The sequence below is a fragment of the Canis lupus genome, chromosome 36, assembly GCF_048164855.1.
Source record: "Canis lupus baileyi chromosome 36, mCanLup2.hap1, whole genome shotgun sequence".
NCBI classification, from domain to species: Eukaryota; Metazoa; Chordata; class Mammalia; order Carnivora; family Canidae; genus Canis; species Canis lupus.
In genome coordinates, this window is record NC_132873.1 from 2206029 (window position 1) to 2228723 (window position 22695).

At 38.6% G+C, this 22695-nt stretch overlaps 1 protein-coding gene across 3 annotated transcripts in view; it reads left to right on the top strand.

Moving 5' to 3' along the window:
• The window catches only part of FARSB (phenylalanyl-tRNA synthetase subunit beta), a 70557-nt gene that overhangs the window by 2887 nt on the left and 44975 nt on the right, over positions 1-22695 (top strand). For 2 of the 3 annotated variants that reach the window (XM_072812759.1, XM_072812758.1), the window contains exons 3-11: positions 5003-5058; positions 7850-8004; positions 10039-10108; positions 10684-10799; positions 16840-16990; positions 17959-18067; positions 18962-19032; positions 20456-20517; positions 21424-21475. In XM_072812759.1, coding sequence (XP_072668860.1) covers positions 5003-5058; positions 7850-8004; positions 10039-10108; positions 10684-10799; positions 16840-16990; positions 17959-18067; positions 18962-19032; positions 20456-20517; positions 21424-21475 — 842 coding nt within the window. The remainder of the gene's footprint in view (positions 1-5002; positions 5059-7849; positions 8005-10038; positions 10109-10683; positions 10800-16839; positions 16991-17958; positions 18068-18961; positions 19033-20455; positions 20518-21423; positions 21476-22695) is intronic. The other variant, XM_072812760.1, reaches the window with a different exon arrangement.

The following is a 22695-nucleotide window of genomic DNA, read 5'->3' on the forward strand; positions in this document are numbered from 1 at the left end:
GCTCTAATTTCCTACACTTCTTATCGTATGATATGCTTAATCATTATGCATATTTATATTTCTTAACCCATTCCTGTAAATCGCATTCTCCTCTCCATAATGGTGTATGCCTGAGTCGCACAAGACAGTTGTGGCAAATACTTGTTCAAGACCTCCGTGATCAGCTACCACCCAAGTATCTATTTCTGGGAGAGTAAATACCGTAGGTTTTTTTTTTTTCAAATGGTAAGACTTGGGGATCCCTGGCTCAGCGGTTGAGCGTCTGCCTTTGGCCCAGGATCGAGTCCCACATGGGGCTCCCCGCAGGGAGCCTGCTTCTCCCTCTCCCTCTGCCTCTCTCTGTGTGTGTCTCTCATGAATAAATAAATAAATCTTTTTAAAAAATGGTGATGTTTTTAGGTATATTCTCCAGCTGCCCCCTCCTTTTTTTTTTTTTTTTTTTTGTCTTATTGAGAACCATCAGGCAAGCTTGATTTTTTTTTTTTCCTCCTCCCCCCTCCAAGTATCCATCAGCTACTGACTTTAAAATTTCAGGCAGAAAGATTGATACTGAGATTTACTTAAGACAGATCAGAAATAATCATTAGTTAATGTCATGTGTTCTCTCTTGAAACCTTTGATTTAATTGGGTTAAGGTTAAAGTTGAAAAGCATGTTTAGCCAAGTATCTAGTTTCCAAGTAGTATGGGTCTGTCTTCTTACCCTCTTTTTTTTTTTTTTGTCTTTATTTTCAGATAATACCTCATTCACTCTTTTGTACCCCCCTTTTCTTCAGTCCCTCCAAGGTTTGCTTTTTGTCCTAAATTCCATTGTTACTACCAGTCACTGGCTTCCCCTTCATCTCTACTTATATGGGATATTTCTGAGGTGCTTTTGTTCTGGTCATTTTGCTTTTTGGGGGCAGTTTTATCTCTTTAGTCTACCTTTTAAATCACCTTTCTGCTCAGGTGTTTTCCTCTTGCCACTTTTTTCTTATTAACTGATTTGTGATCGCTGTTCAATTCCAGTCCTGCTCTGCCTGGATGTGATTGCTGACAGTACTGCCAGAGCCACCTGTGCCAAGTCTGTGGCCCTCTTGAGGCCTAAATGGGGTTGGAGAATGTAATTCCACGTTCACTCAAGCACTTGTGGGCAGGCCTGTGCTCCTTGCACATTCTTGATCAGAGACTTCAGTGCCTCCCACCTTGATGTCTCCCTAGGATGCTTACAGTATGGTGGCTGATTTGTCCCAGAGTGAGAGGTCTCAAGAGAGCAGGGAATTGAGTGTTCAGAGTGATGTCTCAGAAGTGACATGCCATCCCTTCCAATGTTCTTTGGGTCACACAGACTGATTCAGCACAGTGTGGAGAGGGCCTGCACAGGGGAGTGAATACCAGGAGGCAGGTAGTTTTATTTTATTTATTTATTTTTATTTTTATTTTTATTTTTATTTTGGAGGCAGGTAGTTTTACAGGCTGGCTACCAGCCTGCCCTTGGCCCCCAGTGACTTCTGTTCCTCCCACATGAAAATCTGCTCACTCGTTCCCAAGGATTCCAGAAGTGTCATCCATTACAGCAACAGCTCAAAATCCAGAATCTCCCCTGAATTGGGCCCAGGTGTGGTTGAGGCTCTTCAGGTGTAGTTCCTTAAGTACAGCTGCTTGAATAGTTACTCTTGGTTTCAGAGACTAAAGAGACACGTGATCACACAGCCCCCCCCCCCCCCCCCCCCCCGTCCTCCCATCCAGTGGTGAGACAGGCATAGGGTAAGAACTATACATAGTCCTTTTCAAAAGGGAAAATGGGAAACACAGAGGAGCCCTCGGTCCATGGCAGTTCTGAAATTGAGCTGGCACTTGTTGGACCTTCTTGAATAGTAGGACTCAAGGCCTGGGATCATCGTCCGTGGCTTTTAGTCGGATTCTAGGTTCTTGGTTGTGCTGAGTGACTTAATTATTTTGGTGAAAGAAGGCAGGTGCTTTACATCGAATTAGTTTTTTCAGTCTGTTACTTGTTAATGGAATTTTGGTGGTTTGAAGACTTCATTTTGTTCTGTCCCTTTCAGTTCAGGCTTACAATGTTCCTGCCTATGTATTTCCTTATTGGATTTTGCTAGTTTCCATTTCATTAGCAAATAGCCACACCACTCACAAATCTCTGAAATAAGGGGTTTTGTACCTTGGGCTTTTGCTGATACAGTGACCTTGATTAAATTCAGCTGTGCATGGGGCACCTGGGTGGCTCAGTTAAAAATCTGCCTTGGGCTCAGGTCATGACCCCAGAGTCCTGGGATCGAGCAACACGTCAGGCTCCTTGCCCAGTGGGGCTCTGCTTCTCCCTCTCTCTCTGCTTCCCCCCCCCTCACTTGTGTTCTCTCAAGTAAATAAAATCTTTGAAAAATAAACTCAGTTGTGTGACTGAATTTGTGAGGCACACCCTTATAGTGCCTTTTATCTGAGTGAATAGTACTTTTAATCTTCTCGAAGATTTTCCAAAATCTTAAGATTTTGCAATTATATCCTTGATTTCATCTTTGGAACGTTCTTTCCTGGCAATGCCGTGGATTTACTCTTTGCTTAGAAGTCATTTCTGAATTTTAGCACATTTTTACATCTTAGGAGGCTGAGAATTTTTAAAACCATCTAGTCTTGGCTCCTTTTTTTTGGTCTTTAGTTTGTCACTTCTCTCACATTATAAACAGAAAAAGAAAAAAGGTGACAGCACTGTTGGGAATCTTAGCTACATCACCCAGTTGAATACACAGACAGTAGAAAACCTAACTGGTCAATAGCATCGCTTGCTAAACTTCTGCTTTTACCTGCAAAGGGTTCTTCTTTGCCAGTTTCTGGTACACTACCTCCCTTTCCTCCATATCCTCACCTGCATCCTTATTAAAGACTGTGAGGCTTCTTGTAACAGCTCTTTCAAGACCTTTGAGGTTTTGATTTACACTTTCCTCAAAGCCCACTCCCTGATTCTAAAGCCATCCCTGTATTTCCTCCGTATTTTGTCTGGCAGCACTCCATTTCCAGAGACGAACTTCTATTCTCTATTGCTGCACGAGAAAATACTCCAGTGCATAGGAGTGTAAGACAAGTGATTATTATCTCATAGGTTTTGAGAGAGGAATCAAGGAGTGGCTGAGCTGGGTGCTTGTGGCTCTGGGCCCTGATTAGATTGCAGGCAGGCTGTCAGCTGGGTCTGCAGTCCTTTCCAGGCTTGGCTGGCTGAGGAATATGCTTCCAGGATCACTCGTGTGTCTGCTTCTGACCTCCGTTCACATGAGGGTGTGAGTACCAGGAGTGGGGATCACGGGCCTGGAGTCCCAGACTTCCTGCTCTCAGCCTTCCCACCTCCCATACAGCGCCTGAGCCTTACAGATTTTGCCTTTGACATTCCTCACATTCTTCCTTCTTCTGACCCACTGCTGCTCCCTCAGCAGAGTCCTCACTGCCGTACCACATGTACCATTGCAGAAGCCTCCCTGCTCCAATCTATCCACCGCTCTGCTACCGTTGTTTAGGATGCAGATCTAACTGTGCTTTTGCCCTGTGGAAAATCCTTCGGCGTAACCCCCGCTGCCTGCAGGTGGGACAGAGCAAGTCCCTTGGCATGTGCGTTCTTTCTGCTGGAACATCGTATCTCTTCCCGACCTTATCCTTACGCTTCATCCATATCGAACTTTCCAAATTTGCCATGCTGTTGTCCCACTCCCCCACAAGCCTTTGTGCGAAGCCTTAGCTGATTCTGACTGAAGCTGATTACTTCCTTTGTGCCATCTCTGTACCTTGCACTTAACTGTATTTACACATCTGACCTCTTTATTAGAGTAGGAATTTTTTTTTTCCATAGCCTTGGCACCTAGTCCAATGCCTGGCATATAGTAGATAACTCTTAAGTGTTAAGTTGAAGTTCATTGTGAAGGTCAGAATCTTAAGACCAGCTACTCACTAGGATATACTGGTGATGATGGTTTGTGTTCAGTTTTTGATAACGACAAAATCCCCCTAAATGCTGTTTGAGGTAGCAAAGTAGGATATAACTTCAAGGAAGAAAATTGTTAATTATTGCAGACCTACTAGTTTCAGGGTGCTATGCCAATCCATTACCTGCGTAATGTCATTGAAATCTTTCCCAGAGTTCCATGCTAAAAATAAACGGCTGTAAAATGCTATCTTATGGATGAGGCCTAGGAGTCAGGAATTTTACATAAAGTGCCAAGCTCTTAGAGCTAGTGAGTGAGTTGGAGTTCAGACTCCGACTGGCCTATCTCCAAAGCCTGCCAATCAGACCTCAGAATTTTATTTATTTTTAAAGATTTTATTCATAAGAGATAGAGGCAGAGACACAGGCAGAGGGAGAAGCAGGCTCCATGCAGGGAGCTCGACGTGGGACTCATCCCGGGACTCCAGGATCACGCCTTGGGCCAAAGGCAGGCACTAAACTGCTGAGCCACCCAGGAATCCCCAGGCCTCAGAATTTTAAATGATAGGATTTACGTGACCTTATCCCATTGTGTAGGACCTGTGTTTTGGAGCCTACTTTATACTTGATACCTACTTAACAGGTTCTTTTTCTAAGAAAATGTGAACTTCCCAGAGTAGGTAACCTAATTCTGTAGTTGCTGTTAAATGAATTAGCCCTTAAAGAGTTCTTTTCAGGGGTGTTTGTTTTTTGGTTGCTTTTTTTTTTTTTTTTTTTGGTTTTAAAATGGTGCTGATGCCTGGTAATTAATATGTTTGATATAGAGCAGTTATTAAGAAAATGCAGTTTATATACTATCATTTATTTTTTTAAAGATTTTATTTATTCATGAGAGACATAGAGGCAGAGACATAGGCAGAGGGAGAGGAGAAGCAGGCTCCATGTAGGAAGCACAGTGTGGGACTCGATCCTGGGACTCTGGGATCATGCCCTGAGCCAAAGGCAGACACTCAACCGCTGAGCCATCCAGGCATCCCTACCACTTTCATTTAAACTGAGCAGATTAAAATTAGCAATCTCTCTTTTTTTTTTTTTTCCAGCCGACGAAGAATTTGATGAACTATGTTTTGAATTTGGTCTGGAACTTGATGAAATTGTATGTATTGAATATTTTAAAAAATATTTCATGTATAACTGCGTTTTTCAGAAGTATACTATATTTTGTTATGGTTAGAGCAAGATGGAACATTTGTGGGCTCTGGTGATTTCTGTGTTCTTGGTGTTCAGGAGCTAAGCTCCAGTTCTTAGAGTATCTGGTGCTTTCTTTAAAGTCTTAGAAAGGGTTCATGCATTAAATTGTGTACAGTCACCTTGAGTTATTGAGCTAATGCTGTGCAGATGGATAGACCATCTTGAGTAACCCAGAATGGCAGTGTGCTCCCTGGCAGTGAGGTGCCTTTTTACAAATTAATTAGCAAACGGGGCCTGGGGAGCAATGGAACCATTACTTTAGCCAGAGTGAGAGTTCATGCTTTCTTGGCTGGTAGGTCCCCCTCCTTCATTTCCTCTGTGCCCCTCTTGCACCTTCCTCTGTTCCTGTTTAGCCAGTATTAATTCATTCCTAATCATTACTGTAGACCCTGACCTTGTAAAATGATCTGTTTTTTTAAGAGTTGCTTATAAAAATCCTTATAAAGCATATTCCTAGTCTTTTAGTTGTATAATTAAAATACTTATAAAAAGTTTATTTGCAAAATACATTATTAATAGTTACATAAGACATTGTATTTATAACTAAAATACTTTTATGTTTTTCTTGTAACGTTATTTTTTCTTAAGCCTTTTTTTTTTTTAATTTATTCAGTGTTAAAATACTATGAGATTTAGGCTGACAAAAACATACATTGACTTGCCTCGGTTTTTTCTGCTTTTTTACTGATGTTACAGGGTTTGTTTTTGTTAATGAGCATCTTTAGGCTTGAAATTGGCTAAGATTTCTCTAAGTTACTTATTAATAAGACTTAGTTTCAGGCTGTAGGATATCTAAACATTGGACAGGATATCAGAAAATCTGAGTATTCAAGCTCCTATATTTACGAGCTGTGTAAACTACATTGCTTCTCTGGGCCTCCTTTTCATCTATGAAATGGGGGCTATGAATTATATGATCTCTATAGATCCCTTCCAGCTCTGAAATTTCTGTGGTCTTTGATTTCTGTAAGGTTTTTGTTAGCCCTCACAAACCCGGCTTTCAGACACAGTCTTTGTATGAATTGAGGTACTGAAATGAAAGATGTAAGCTGGTGTGTCCTTTCTGCAAGGGGACTAGTCTTTTTTTCTTTTTAAATTCAGATGTCTTAATTTCTCTGCTTACCACATTTTCTCCTCTTCCTATGAGTCCCTCCTGAAACATCACATTCCCTGTGATGGCAATGATGAGAGCATAACATGAAGGGAGGCAGAAGGAGGAAGAAGAATTAGAATTTAAATAAAGCTCAAAGAGGTCAATAAAATTGCTGTTTTTTTTTTTTTTTTTTTTTTTTGTTAAGATTTTATTTATTTATTCATGAGAGACAGAGAGGCAGCGACACAGGCAGAGGGAGAAGCAGGCTCCATGCAGGGAGCCTGATGAGGGACTCAATCCCGGGACTCCGGGATCACGCCCTGGGTCAAAGGCAGGTGCTAAACCACTGAGCAACCTAGGCGTCCCAAATTGCTGTTTTTTTAAGTTGAAGTATAAGCGACATATAGTATCTTATCTCAGGTGTATGTTGTAGTGATTCTTATCTCTCTTGCCAATGGTTATCTTTGAGAAGATCTGTTATTCTTTGCTATAATATGGTGACAGATATTCTTAAGCTTTTGGCTACTGGATTAAAATTATTCTAGTGTTTCTTCTCTTTTTGGTTACCTTTACTCTTCTCTATACCTTTACTATTATTAGATCGCTTCCCATTGTGCCATAATCTCTTCTGATTTTTTTTTTTAATTTTTTTTATTTATTTATGATAGTCACAGAGAGAGAGAGGAGGCAGAGACACAGGCAGAGGGAGAAGCAGGCTCCATGCACTGGGAGCCTGATGCGGGACTCGATCCCGGGTCTCCAGGATCGCGCCCTGGGCCAAAGGCAGGCGCCAAACCGCTGCGCCACCCAGGGATCCCTCTCTTCTGATTTACACCACAGTTCTGATCTCTTCAGATGTTTTTTTGTGTTGTTTTTTTTTTTTTTTTTTTTAATATTACTCATTCTGTTGCTTCTAGGCTTGGGGTGCCTACTGGATTTAGCTTTTAGAGTCATTATAAGAAGTCCTATTTCTTCTATTTGGTGAATCATCTTTATTTTGCCTCTTTGACACCTTTTGTTGTTGCTGCTCTATGTACTTGGTAGTGGTATTTTCTTTTAAATCTGGGATGGGCAAACTCTTTGTAAAGGTATTGTAAGCCTGGTAGGTGGTGTAGTCTCTATCACAATTCAGCTGTTAGTATGTAAGTCACAACAGCTAACATGTAAACAAATGGGCCTGGTGATATCCCATTAAAACTTTACTTACAAAAATAGGTGGTAGGCATGATTTTGACTGGTGGGCCATAGTTTGCTGACCCTTTCTTGAGATGAGTTAGCGCTGTTCTGGAATGACTGAGGATGCTAGATATCCGAACTCAGCAAAAAAATTGAGTATTTTTACTTGAGAGAAAGTGCATGCATGCACATGAGTGGGAGAGGGGTAGAGAGAGAAAGAGCCTTCAAGCAGACTCCCTGCTGAGCAGGGAACCTGATGCTGGGCTTGATCTTAGGACCCATTAGATCATGACCTGAGCGGAAACCAGGAACTAGATGCTCAGCTGAGCTATCTTGGTGCCCCTGTAGTTACTACTTTGTAGCACTGACAACTAATTTTTCAAAAGAATTTAGATCTATTGTGCTTTATTTTTTGGGCTTGTTTTAGACTTCTGAGAAAGAAATCATAAGTAAGGAACAAGGTAATGAAAAGGCAGAAGGAGCCTCTGATGTTGTTCTTTACAAAATTGACGTCCCTGCCAATAGATATGATCTCCTATGTTTGGAAGGATTGGTTCGAGGACTTCAAGTCTTCAAAGAAAGGTAAGAGAATATGTCTATTAAATACTTTGCTCAGATTTCTTTTGCTTGGCATTATCAGCAACTCTGTTTAAGTCTTTGGAAAAAAATTTGTTGGGCAGGTGTACAGCTTTAAGTTTGCATAGAGGGTGAGTTAGAATAAGATTCATGCAGATTATAACCATTTAAAAATTTGCATTTTGAGGGGATCCCTGGGTGGCGCAGCGGTTTAGCGCCTGCCTTTGGCCCAGGGCGCGATCCTGGAGACCCGGGATCGAATCCCATGTCAGGCTCCGGTGCATGGAGCCTGCTTCTCCCTCTGCCTGTGTCTCTCTGCCTCACTCTCTCTCTCTCTCTGTGTGACTATCATAAAAAAAATTAAATTAAATTAAATTTAAAAAAATTTGCATTTTGAGTCCTAGCTTTACATCTGGAGAACTATTTAAAGCTGGAGTAGTTAATGATTTTATGGCCTTCTATAAAAAAGTTAAGGGGGGAAAAAAGTTAAGGGGATTCATGTGAATTTTTTCAGTAATCCAGTTGAAATACATGAGTAATTTGATTTGTTAAAGGTGGGAGGAAAGTAGAGGTGACAAAACTTTATATGCTATTTGCTTAAGAACTCTAAGGAAGCTCAGGAGTAGAGGTTTCTAACTGGAAAACTGAAGATCTTACGATGGCTCTCTGATCATGGACAAGTTCATTGGCCTCTGTAGTTTGAATCTCCTAATTATTTATTTACTTATTTATTTTGAGAGAGAACAAATGTGCGCCTGCTTGAGCCAGTGAGGGGATCAAAGGGGAGAGAGGAGGAGAGAATCTTAAGGAGACTCCGTGCCCCAGTGTGAAGCCCTACACGGGGCTCAGTCTCATAACTCTGAGATCATGACCTGAGCCAAAATCAAGAGTCACATGCTTAACCGACTAAGGCGCCCCTCAGCCTCCTGATTTATAATGGATATTTTTAAGTCCCCTTCCAACTACTCATGTAATGAATACAATGAATATATAAAGTGAAAAAGAGGTGAAACAAGAGCACTTATCAAAAATAATTATTTTTGGTTTTGATGACCTATCATCTGGTGAGCTGCAAAAGGATGAGTGTCTGGCCGATGGGCTAGACTCTGAACCAGTGAGGTTTTGGGTGATTGATGGGTATGGGTGAAAGGGTGATAATTAGGCATTTGGTTTAGGTGGTTAAAATTTGGAAAGTGACTCCGTTGCTTCTCTGTGTGTGACAATCAGACCCTTATATTTTAGGGCCAACGATGATCCCTTAAGGTGCATTTTCCAAATCTGCTTGATGGGAGTCCTTTACTCCTAGCAGGCACCTGATTCTTATTCTCAGACAGAATTAGGAAAGTGACTTAACCCTGTTGCTATTCAGGGTGTGATCACTCTGTGGACCAGCAATCCTCTCTGTCCTCTGAGAGCTTGTTAGGAATGCAAAATCTCAGCCTCTACTCAAGACCTATTGAATCAGTCTGTGGTTTAACAGATTCCCCCCTTGACTGTAAGCACGTTCAGGTTTGAGAAGCACTGAATTAAAACAGTAGTTCTCAGTCTCTCCTGATAAGAATTACCTGCACTTTGCCTTCAAAATGTACCACTTCCTGGGTCTTTCCTTTAAATATCCTAATTCAGTATATCCAGATGGGACCAGGCAATCTGTATTTTTAATAAACCCTGCTTTTCTTAGAAGCTCAGAGTCTCATGGTTGGAATAAAACTTTAAAGGCTATCAATCTTTAAAAACAGAAGTTAATAAGTCTAGCCCCTCAGCTGATGTAAATGCTTCCTCTATGGTTGCTTGGTGCTTTTCTAGCCTCTGCAGACCCTCCAGTGACTGGACACTTCTTACTGGGAGGCATCCTATACCATTGTTGGACAACCATAAATGTTAGAACGTTTGATTTTTGTTTTTAATATTTAGCCTAAATCCGGTTTGCTATAACTTCAACCTACTGTCTTAGCTCTGTTCATTTTTTATATTTTTACACAGAATGCAGTTTGCCAACCATTTTTTGTTAAAAATCAAGTTTGTTTTATATCCTTTTAGGATAAAGGCTCCAGTGTATAAACGGGTAACACCTAATGGAGAAATCCAGAAATTGATCATCACAGAAGAGGTAATAAAGGATAGATTCTTATTTTCCTTTTTAAAAAGTATCCTTTGTGTATAGAAGATGGGGAGGAGAAAGGAACAAAACTGATCTTTCTGCCAAATATAATTTTCTTTGATCACTTGGACAAAAATAGACCTATATTTAGCCTTTAGCTCTTAAAAACTATCAATTTGTTCCTTTCATTTACCGGTGAAAGCAAAGCATTTGTTTTCTTGAATCATTTTGGAAAATAACAAAAAGTGTTTATTTAAAAAACTTTGAGATAGATTAAGTTATGGCATATTAATAAAGTTTAAAGAAACTTTGGGGGACATTATTTTGATAAAATTAGCCTGTAAGGAGTTTGCTCATAGTTGATAATTTTTTCTGTTGTTGAGTAAATTTTCAGAAATTTTACTGAAATGTAAATTGCACGGGAAGGGTGACTGTCTCTTGCCACCACTATATGTTTGATTGAAAGAGTACATATGCTTGTTTGTGAATTTGCGATCGTATCAGAATGCAGCTAACTTTCTTTCACAAGATGTTATTAGAAAAGCCCAGGTATGGACAATCTCTAACGGTACAATGAACTTCAGACAGCTAAAATACGTCCTTATGCTGTGGCAGCAGTTCTACGAAATATAAAGTTCACTAAAGATCGATACGACAGCTTCATTGAACTTCAGGAGAAATTACATCAGAATATTTGCAGGTTTGTGGTGGCATCTTCTTTCCCCCTTGCCTTCTCTGTTGCTCTTTTTCCCCTCTTTCCCTCCCTCCTTTCTTCCTCTGCAGGTTTTTTCAGAACATTTCTAAATATGTGAGAATAACAAGAGTTTAAATTTGCTTAACTAAATTTAAATAAGCTTACATCTTACCCGATAGCTGTTTGTTACTGTTATGAAACAGTACATGTATGTAGAAATAAGAGCTCTGTTTGGAGTACTATATAGAGAAGAAATATCTAGTCCTAGAGATTTTCTTGGTTTCTATGTTGTGTTTTTGTTGTTCAAATTATTAGTAGCGGATTATCTACTAAGTGTTAAATGAGAGTAATTTAAAATATGACTTGTCATTTTTGGAAAAATTTCTGGTTTTGATGTCCCTTCTTGAGTATAATTAGAAATTTACAGATGAAACTTGACTTTTTTTTTTTAAAGATCTTATTTATTCATGAGAGGCACACAGAGAAGAGAGAGAAAGGGGGGGAAGAGACACAGGCAGAGGGAGAAGAAGGCTCCATGCAGGGAGCCTGACTTGGGACTCGATCCCAGGTCTCCAGGATCAGGTCCTGGGCTGAAGGCAGCGCTAAACCGCTGAGCCACTGGGGCTGCCCTGAAACTTGACTTCTGAATAACTGAATTTTCTTACTACTGTTCAACATTACTATCCATCATTTTCCATGTGCTCCTTTTACACAGTGATCTTCAGACCTATATAATTTCTGAACTCCTCAAGGTCAAGGAAGGTAACAGTGGGAGTCCTTGAACTAACTTCAGTATTTAAGAAATCCTGATGGAAATTATAGATTTACTTACTGATAAACATTAAGCTTTAGCCAACATATCAGGGTTTTTTTTTTTGTATTGGTCCTGAAGTACATCAGCATATCTTATGCTGATCAAAAGATATGATTAAGTTATAGATTCCTTGAATAAAATAGAAAGTTTTTATTGTAACTTCAGTTTGGTAAACTGGAGATTGAAGAGGCTTCTATGTAAGTGATGGTCTAGGGACAGGATTGGAGGGGACCCTGGACATTTTCTTCTGGAGTAGAATATTTTAAAATAAAACACCAGTAGGTCTCTATTTCCAGAAACATCTTTATGTGGGAAAAGAAAATTCTTCAGATTCTAAATAATATTATTCCTAGTTCTTATATAAAAAAGTCTGTTAGCTAATAATCAAAACAAAAATTTAAATATAATCTCAAATGAAGAAAAATAGATTTCTGACAAGCAAGTAAGCAGTTGAGGGTGATTATCTGTTCTGGACAAAGTTTATTTGAAGAATCTATTTTTATGTAAATTGGAAGGCATTTACTCAATTCAGCGTTAACCTCTGATTATGTGGTATTTCTGGAAATCATAAGCTTTTTGAAAGGGAGAAATAAATCCCATCCTAACACTCTGGTGTGCTAGAGTCCTTTCCTGTCAGTAAATCCTGATTAACCTCTTGCACGAGTTTTGGAAACTTGTGTTTTTCAAGAAATCTATTCATTTGTTTACGTTAGCCAATGTATTGGCATAAAGTTGTTTATGATGTACTCTTATTATCCTTTTAATATCTAGTATCTGTAGTGATACCACCTTTTTCATTTGTTTTTTTTCCCTTGATCAGGGTGACTGGAGAGGTTTATCAACTGTATTGATCTTTTCAAAGAACCAGCTTTTGGTTTTATTGACTTATTTTTCCCTCCATTGATTAAGCAATGTTCTGTGTAGTGCTAATTGCTAATTCTATGGCAAGACCCTTCTGCCTACTTGATCCATTCCCATATGAAGTAGTGAGGTTTTCAGTCTGCGTGAACACTGTTTCTCCGATGAGTCTTTCCCTGGCTGCGGGTAATTTTCTCACTGCGTGCACTAATCAACACTTGGCCGAACACTTTGGGAGTTGGTGGGGAACCTCTGCAAGTTTCCAGAATCCTCGTAGCTCTCTCCACTTCAGTCTTATGCCAGTGAACTCCAGCTGTCTTAGCTTCCCTAGACTCTGTTATGTCTCTCAACTCAGGAAGTCCACTGAGCTCCAACCTTGTCCATCTTTCCTAACTTACAGTGTGGAAACCCCTCCAGGCAGTAAGCTGGGGATAGTCTTGGGGCTCACTTCACTTATTTCCAATCTGTCTGGGACTGCTACCCTTCATTGACTGATGTTCAGGGCCACCCATGAAACTATTTCCTGATTTTTGTCCCTTTTATAGTGGTTTTGGGCGAGAGAGTAAATCTAGTCTCTGTTACTCCATCTTGGCTGGAAGTGTCCAGTGAATTTTTTACCTCCCTTATCTTAGAATCCATTAAAAGTTTTTCTTTCTTTCTTTCTTTCTTTCTTTCTTTCTTTCTTTCTTTCTTTCTTTCTTTCTTTCTTTCTTTCTTTCTTTCTTTCTTTCTTTCTTTCTTTCTTTCTTTCTTTCTTTCTTTCTTTCTTTCTTTCTTTCTTTCTTTCTTTCTTTCTTTCTTTCTTTCTTTCTTTCTTTCTTTCTTTCTTTCTTTCTTTCTTTCTTTCTTTTTTTAAAAGATTTTATTTATTGAGAGAGAGAGAGGCAGAGACACAGGCAGAGGAAGAAGCAGGCTCCATGTAGGGAACCCGATGCGCGGGACTCGATCCCAGATCTCCAGGATCACACCTGGGGCTGCAGACGGGCCGCTCGCTTTCTATCCTTTCCTTTTTTTTTTTTTTTTTTTTTTTTAAGATTTTATTATTCATAGAGACACAGAGAGAGGGGGGTGCAGAGACACAGGCAGAGGGAGAAGCAGGCTCCATGCAGGGAGCCCGATGTAGGACTCGATCCAGGGTCCCCAGGATCATGCCCTGGGCTGAAGGCAGTGCTAAACCGCTGCGCCACCGGGGCTGCCCCCTTTTTCCTTTCCTTTTCCTTTCCTTTTTTTTTTTTTTTTTTTAAAGATTTTATTTATTTATTCATGAGAGTCACAGAGAGAGAGAGAGAGAAGCAGAGCGAGAAGCAGGCTCCATGCACCGGGAGCCCGACGTGGGATTCAATCCGGGGTCTCCAGGATCGCGCCCTGGGCCAAAGGCAGGCGCCAAACCGCTGCGCCACCCAGGGATCCCTCCTTTTCCTTTCCTTTTCCTTTCCTTTTCCTTTCCTTTTCCTTTCCCTTTTCCTTTTCCTTTCCTTTTCCTTTCCTTTTCCTTTCCTTTTCCTTTCCTTTTCCTTTCCTTTTCCTTTCCCTTTTCCTTTCCCTTTTCCTTTCCCTTTTCCTTTTCCTTTTCCTTTCCTTTTCCTTTTCCTTCCCTTTTCCTTTCTTTCTCCTCATCTGTTTGTTCTGTGCATCTTTTCCACATAATTTTTGAATATTTTTTATGGTAGGAACTTTAAAATTTATATGGTGATTTGAAAATCTGGGTCATCTTAGCATTGATTTTTATAGACTGGTTTTGTCACATTTCTGTTCTCATGTCCACTGCTTTTTTTTTTTTTTTTTTAAGTTTATTTAAGGAATCGCTACACCCAACGTGGGGCTCAGACTCACGACCCTGAGACCAAAAGTTGTATACTTTTTTTAAGATTTTATTTATTTATTTATTTTAAAGATTTTATTTATTTATTCATGATAGTCACACAGAGAGAGACAGAGAGGCAGAGACACAGGCAGAGGGAGAAGCAGGCTCCATGCAGGGAGCCCGAAGTGGGATTCGATCCCGGGTTTCCAGGATCGCGCCCCGGGCCAAAGGCAGGTGCCAAACCGCTGCGCCACCCAGGGATCCCGAGATTTTATTTATTTATTCATGAGAGACAGAGAGGCAGAGATGTAGGCAGAGGAAGAAGCAGGCTCCCTGTGGGACTTGATCCCAGGACCTGAGCTGAAGGCAGATGCTCAACTGCTGAGCCACCCAGGCGCCCCAGTTGCATACTCTTCTGACTGGGCCAGCTGGGTACCCCTCATGTCCACTGCTTTTTGGACATGAGGGGTACCTATGTACCCCTCATGAGGGGGAACAGAATGTTATGGATAAGGCTCTTGATTTTCTCTCTGAGGAGTGGTTTTGTCTTTCAGGCAAAGACTCTTGAATACTTAGCTAGACTCAAACTCGAAACACTTGGCTAGGTAGGAACTCTGCAGTTGGCAACAGCTAAGTGTTCTTCTCAATTCTTTCAGCTTCCTCCTGCCTTTTCACAGTTAGACTTTAAAATTTTTGCCAGTACAATAGGTAAAATCTTGATTTCTAACTTATTTTTAGTTTTTGTATTTTCATATGTCTGAGATATTAACCCTTTTCTATCCATAAATTACAAGTGTTTTCTCAGTTTGTTTTGACTCTTGCAGTCTTTGGGTATATAAAGCTTTCTTTCTTTTTTTTTTTTTTAAGATTTTATTTATTTGAGAGAGAGTACGAACAGGGAGATGGAGGCAGAGGGAGAGCGGGAAGCAGACTACCTGCCGAGCAGGGAGCTCCATGTGGGGCTTAATCCCAGGACCCTGAAATCATGACCTGAGCTGAATGCAGATGCTTAACTGACTGAACCACCCCGGTGCCCCCAAAGTTTTCAATTTGGATAGTCCCATTTATCAGTCTTCCTATGACTCTTATGTGTCATGTCAAGGGATATCCTCCAGTTTTACACATTGTTGTCCTATATTTTCTTTGAATAATTTTTTGGTTCCTTCTGTAAGTATATGTATGTTTGTCTCTTGCTTTTCAAAATACATAGCTCTTTGATTCATCTCAAATTTATTTTTATGATTGGTTTGAAATTGAGATTTAGTGATCGTTTATGGGAATACTGTTTTAGAATTAAGGGACTGTTACTGTCTTAAAAAACAAGACAAAACACAGACCTTCATATTCGTGGATTTGTCAATTGTATCTAAACAATGGTATCAAAAAAAAAATAAAAAAAAAAATAAATAAGCAATGGTATCTAGAGTTTGGTATCTAAATTTACCACACTCTATATTTCAACCTTTGCTGTTTCTGGAGTTGTAATCTTCTGAGAGCACATAACTCATTGAGTAAAGTAGTGCTGCTTTTGTGCTTGCTAACAGGTTTTTTTTTGTTTTTTTGTTGAGTTACCCATATTTATTAAGGTTTTTGTTACCAGTCTTGAAGGGTGACCAAGATTTATTCTTTACAGATTTTGAAAACTATTTCATAACTCATGTAATATGGACTTTAATAAAATCCTTGATTACTAATGCATTTTATCTATTTGGTGTATATATGTACTTATGCATAGATAAGCAAATATATTTGTACATACACCAAAAGCTAATTCCAAGAAATCTTAATGTCATAATTTATAAAATTTTAAGAAAACCCATAATTTCTGACCGAGGTTTTTTTTTTTTTTTTTTTTTTTTTTTTTTTTTTTTTTTTTTTTTTTTTTTTTTGAATTGTCTTAGAAATCTTAGAGCCAAATTTGTGACTCTCTGTGCTAAAGCTATAGGCCTTTAAAAGATTCTGCTTTAGTATTAACATTGTTCCTGGCTCTATTTTATATCCCTATTTTTTTCTTTTTCTCCTAATATTAACTTGCTGTAAGTACCTAAAATTACCTTAAGTCCTTTCTGCATAAACTAGAAAGAATGAACTTAATAGCTTTTGAACTTCCCTTACATATTAAGTTTTAAGTGTAATTCACAGTTCTTAATTTTTTTTCCATGATTAAGGTAATACAGCTTTGTGACAGAAAATTTAGGAAAATATACAAAACCCAAAAAACAGCAATTTAGTAGTTTATTCTAACAAAACATTTGTTTACTTGAGGACCCTTAGAGAAAATGGGTTAAAAGAAAAAGGGGTTGTTCACTTGGAAAATGTCCTAATTAACACAGTACTTGGGAAAGCATAGTGGCAAGGAATTTACTGTAGCTACTGAAATAATGTGTTTTAATTAGCTTTAGAATTTCTCATTACTTTCAATGCTATGGGAATTTGTTCATCATACTCTTCTGAGTTTGCTTTAAAGTAATAGGCTACTATAGGGAAATGTCAATAAGAAACCTAGGTCTTTGAGCTCTAGAATTTGTTTTCGAATATCCAAAACTTTTTTTTTTTCCTTCAACATTTAGGAAAAGAGCCTTGGTTGCTATTGGTACCCATGATTTGGACACTTTGTCAGGCCCTTTTACATATACTGCAAAGCGACCTTCAGATATCAAATTCAAGCCTCTAAATAAGACCAAGGAGTATACAGCCTGTGAACTGATGAACATATACAAGGTAGATTGTTTTTTCTTTTTTTTTTTAAATTTTTTTTTTTTTTAATTTTTATTTATTTATGATAGTCACAGAGAGAGAAAGAGAGAGAGGCAGAGACACAGGCAGAGGGAGAAGCAGGCTCCATGCACCGGGAGCCTGATGTGGGATTCGATCCCGGGTCTTCAGGATCGCGCCCTGGGCCAAAGGCAGGCGCCAAACCGCTGCGCCACCCAGGGATCCCGATTGTTTTTTCTATGTTATGCAAATAGCACTCCATAAATCAAGAAAATTCTTTCAAAGTCAAGTCTTGGAATTTGGGAGATGTAAATGAGTACTTTTTAAAAACAATTTCTATGCTCCAGTCAAGAGCTACTGATTCATTTGATGTAGAGTGGGGCCTGGGCATAGTTTTATTACTTTTTTAACCTCTTGAATGATTTTAATGTACAGCTGGAATTGAGAACCACTGAAGTAGAACATGCCACATTATATTCATATTTTGGTATAATTAAAGAATAAAATTTAAGTAGATTTTTGTGGGAAACAGTATTATGATGTGTTTACTTCCTACTATTTAGCATTTTAGATTCCGGGAGTTAAAATGATTCCAAAGTTACTTAATGGTGCTTAAAAAATAAGTGAGTATCATTCAGAAAAAGTAGCTTTTATCTTTGGCCTGAGTTGCCCACTGATTTCTTCCTATTTATGTAAACAGTTTTGTGATGGTTTGTGTATTGCTTGAGATGATTCAGGCTTACCAGTGCAAATCTATTTTCACTCTTGGAAAGCGATTTGGCTGTGTTCTCATATCTCCCTAGTAGGAGATGAGGTATACAAGGATATTGAAATATTTAGAAAATCTTACAAATGTAGGGCTGTCTGTAATATGGGACTGTTCTATTGTTTTTCTGACTTACCCCCTATTTTTTGTACTAGATAAGTATATAAACTAGCATTAGAAGTACATTGATTGTCTTAATTTTTTTCAGACTGACAACCACCTTAAACATTATTTACATATCATTGAAAATAAACCTCTATACCCAGTTATCTATGATAGCAATGGTGTTGTCCTTTCAATGCCTCCAGTCATCAATGGTGAGTTATTTAAGCATCAGGGTTTTTTTTGTTTTGTTTTTTCTCTTATCCTTCACCATTTCTATAGAACTCTAGACCTGCTCAATCAAATCTTAATCTGCGATCTCTGGTTTTTGTAGGTTTTAGTGTAATAGTTCTTTTCAACATTTTACAGGTGATTTTTATGTAACTTTTAAATGTATAAGTTTTCATCATAAGCACATAGATGTTTACTGGTGCCAGTCTCTAGATTGTTATATTCCTCCAAAGAGTGTTGATATTTTGGTTTTAGCCCATGACTCTCTTGGTTAGGTTCAAATTCTGCCTTGCCTGCTGTTTTATAGTTAAAACTTTTAAACAGAATTTCACTCTCTTACCTTCTTTGTGAAGACCCTTTTGAGGAGGCAACTTGGATGTACATACAAAATTTAAGGATGTCATAGTCCTAGATGTTGACCCTCCTGGAAGTGAGATGATTCACAATGGGAGGAGTCTCTTCCTCCTTGAGGTTGAACTCTAGCTGTTACAGAGCTTTAGAACCTGAGCTTCAGAGTATCCAGACCCAGGTCGTAGCCTTATTGCTTAATAGACCATGTGATCAGGTCAATAAGCTAAAGCTCTGAATCTTAGTCGTGCCTACAGCTCTATCATAGGGTTGTGGTGGAGAAGAGATGAGAAAACCTGTGTAGGGCTGGACAGAGCAGCTCTGACACACTGAATGCAGTAAAGTCTTGTTACTATTTTCTCTCTATTCTCCTGATTGCAGTGGGGACTTAAATATTGCATTATCACCTTACCTCTGAGTTGTCTGTTTACTGTACTCTAAGTGAAAAAGTAGTTTCTCTGTTTTGGGGGTCTTTTTAGTGCACCTACATTTCTGAAACTGATTGTTTTGTTGTGTTGTGTTTGTTACAGGAAATCATTCCAAAATAACTGTAAATACTAGAAATGTATTCATTGAATGCACAGGAACTGACTTCACTAAGGTAAATTTCTAATTCTATGTTTGTACTGCCAGACAGGACATTTTAGTTCAGGGCCAAGACTAGATGGCTGAACTTTAAAGTGTTTATTTTGTAAGTGGGAATGTATTTCAGGATTTAAAAAATTAGGAAGATACAGATATTTTGTTCCCTGGTTATGGTGTATTCATTTAATGAATAAATCTTTAATGAGCACCTCCTGTCTTTCCAGTGCTGTGACTTAATGAGTTACATGTTTCTTCATGTCAAGGAACTTACTCTAGTGGGAGAAATCAGCTAATACCTAACTGTAAGACTGAGAATGGAATAAGTGCTGTATAAATTTTTTTATCTCAGTGGGCTTAATTTAAATGCTGAGTAATTTGATACCTGTGTGTACTTAGTAATAAGTTTTTAAAAATGAAACGGCCTGTAAAGAAGTTTTACTTAGCAAAATTGATAAAGGGTTTGTGCACATGAGCTCAACAATATGTAAAATACTAGTTCACTCACTTTTAGTAACTGGATTGGATTGCTATGAAACTTTTTAACAGCATAAGATTCTTTTCAGATAACAAGGCATAGGGTGAGGTGGCAGTCAAGCAAATTAATAAGATAAGCTTGAATGGCAGGAGAAGGCTGGCCTATAGAAATAGGGCCATAAATGGCATTCAGTATGTCTTACAGGATTGGACGCCATTGTAACTTTTATGGCCCTATTTACCTTCAGAAATACTAGAAATATAGCTTATACTATTTATAATTTTTTTTAAAAAGTCCTATATTAACAGACCTTAGGTACTTTCCCTGAAGCTTATCTTTAAATAGTGAAGTGTATATATAAAAGTAAAGCCTAGATATATCCCAATAAGGTTACTGTGTTTTTTTCCTAAGAATATTTCTTCAATTTAAAATTTTAATCTATACAACTCTTAAATGTGCTAGGCATTGCTCATGTATTAATACATTTAATCCTCATAATAACCAAATGAGCTTTAGAAACTTTTATAATCTCCACTTAACAAATAAAGATGCGGTACAAAGGTGTGGTAAGGAACTTACCCAAAGTCAGTTTACTCAACTACTGGTTGAGCCAGGAGCCTGGTAACTGGCTGTAGAGATCTAGAAGATTGATAAGGGGTGTGTGTGTGTGTGTTGGCCATTTGTCTCTCTTGAAACTTGGTGAACCCAAGGGAGAGGGCCAGAGGAAGTAAATGATTTGTTTCAGTCATGGATTGTTAACTCTCAGAGAACCGAATAAATGCAGACCACCTGAAGATAAGGCTAGGCCTACTTTAGCTCACAAGTTTTTATTCCACTTCCTTTTTTTTTTCTTTGAACACATACATATATGCATCATTTTTAGATGTTTGAGGACTAAATTTTCACTTCATCTGAGTGAAGAGAATGTATTTTTAGATTACAATATCTTTTTCTTTTTTTGCAGGCAAAAATAGTTCTTGATGTTATTGTCACCATGTTCAGTGAATATTGTGAGAATCAGTTTATGTAAGTTTATTCAACGGTTTTATTGAATGAAGCCTGTTCTGAAGGCAAAGCACTAAGACCTTGAACTAAATATAAAGATGAAAAATGCAGCTCCTGTGACTAGAACCATATCGTCTCTTTGGGGGGCTAAGGTCTATGCATAACTATTTAAAATAAAATGTGAGAACTACTTTAAAAAGTTTCAGTAATATTGTGGCTGTAAGGGCAAGTTATTGCTAGCTGGATCAGTTATTGCACCTGGGCAGACATCATGGAGGCAATGAAGTTTAAGCTGTGTTTAAGGATCATTGGATTTGAGGATGTAAACATGGAAAGACAGACAACAAACAGTTAAACAAAAGTAGGGAAGTATATATCCCATATGTATCTGTAGGATTCCTGTATTTTTTTCCAAAGCTTATTTTTTAATTAAAATATTTAATTAAATGGTCCTTGCTGTGTATCAGCATCATAGTTTATTCCAGAATGTTAATTAAAATTCAAAATAGCCATATCGCTACAGAGCCCAGGACTGAAATTGGCAGGGTCTGTGTTTTAAATTGAATTGCCTGTTAGTGGTTGTGTAGTCCAGCTTTCATGGTGTAACATACCACCCTGGTAAAGCCTGGAACATGTGTATCCGTGTTGGCAGGGAGCACATAGAGGATGCATGCTTTGCAGCACTGAGAAGTAAATGTCAGATGTGCACTGCCTCAAGAGCTATGGGAGCCATAGTGGGTTGGACACTATACTGGGTGGTGGTGTATTTAAGAGGATTAATCCAGACAGCAGTGTTGGAACGTGAATAGATTGAATATGTTGAAGTTACTGTTGTAGAACAAGTGAGAGACTTATTAACCATACACATTTCTAGAATTTGTAGCTCCTTTTTTAAAAAATATTTTATTTCTGACTTTTTTTTTAAAGGGTTGAAGCAGCTGAGGTAGTTTTTCCTAATGGAAAATCCTATACCTTTCCAGTAAGTATTTAAGATTTGATAATACTAGTAATAATGATGGTTATAGAGTGCTCATTACATGTCTGTCCATCCATCCACCCACATGCCCAGGCACTATACTATGTGCATTAAATGGATTTAATCCTGTCACCCTATGAAGGTGAATGTTCTCTTCGGCCCTTTCCCAGATGGAGATAGAGATCTTGAGATGTTCAGTAGCTTGCCTATTACTATTAAGTGGTGGAGTGAGGTGATAGTCTGGGCTCACCTCCCAACATGCTCCACTATACTACTGCATTAGGTGGCCATAATTTCTCTGATACATTCTTTTTATTTTACTTTTACTTTTTTAACTTAAATTCAATTAATTAATATACGGGATATTATTAGTTTCAGAGGTAGAGTTCAGTGATTCATCAGTCTTATATAACACCCAGTACTCGCTACATCAGGTTCCCTCCTTTTTTTGGTAAGAGACACTGGCAGAGGGAGAAGCAGGCTCCCTATGGGGAGCCCAATGTGGGACTTAGTCCCAGGACCCCAGGATCACGCCCTGAGTTAAAGGCAGATGCTCAACCACCAAGCCACCCAGGTTCCCACTTAATGCCTGTCACCCAGTTACCCATCCCCCTACCTCCTTCCACTCCAACCCTCAGTTTGTTTCTTATGATTAAGAATATCTATGCTTTGTCTCTTTCTCTCTGATTTCATTTTATTTTTCCTTCCCTTCCCCTGTGATCCTGTTTCGTTTCTAAATTCCAAATATGAGTGAGATCATATAATTGTCTTTGATTGACTTACTTGCATTTAGAATGACACCCTTCAGTTCTATCCATGTAATTGCAAATGGCAAGATTTTTTTTTAAGATTTTTTTTGATGAGTACATTGTATGTGTATGTGTGTGTATACATGTGTATATGTGTATACATACATGTGTATACACACACGCACCATATACCACATCTTCTTTATCCATTTTTCAATGAATCTGGGCTCTTTCCATAGTTTGGCTATTGTGGACATTATTGCTATGAACATTGGGTGCAGGTTCTGATTTATTCTTTTATTAACTAGTTAAATGGGTAATTTATAGTCTCATCACTTTTAAGATTACTCAGCCCTCCGCATCTAATTAGTCTGTTGATACTTGAATTAACAGTTGCTGAAGGCCATCACTGTAACTAATAATTCCAGATGTATTAACAGGACTAAGTAGTAAGCACAATTATTTTTAAGACAT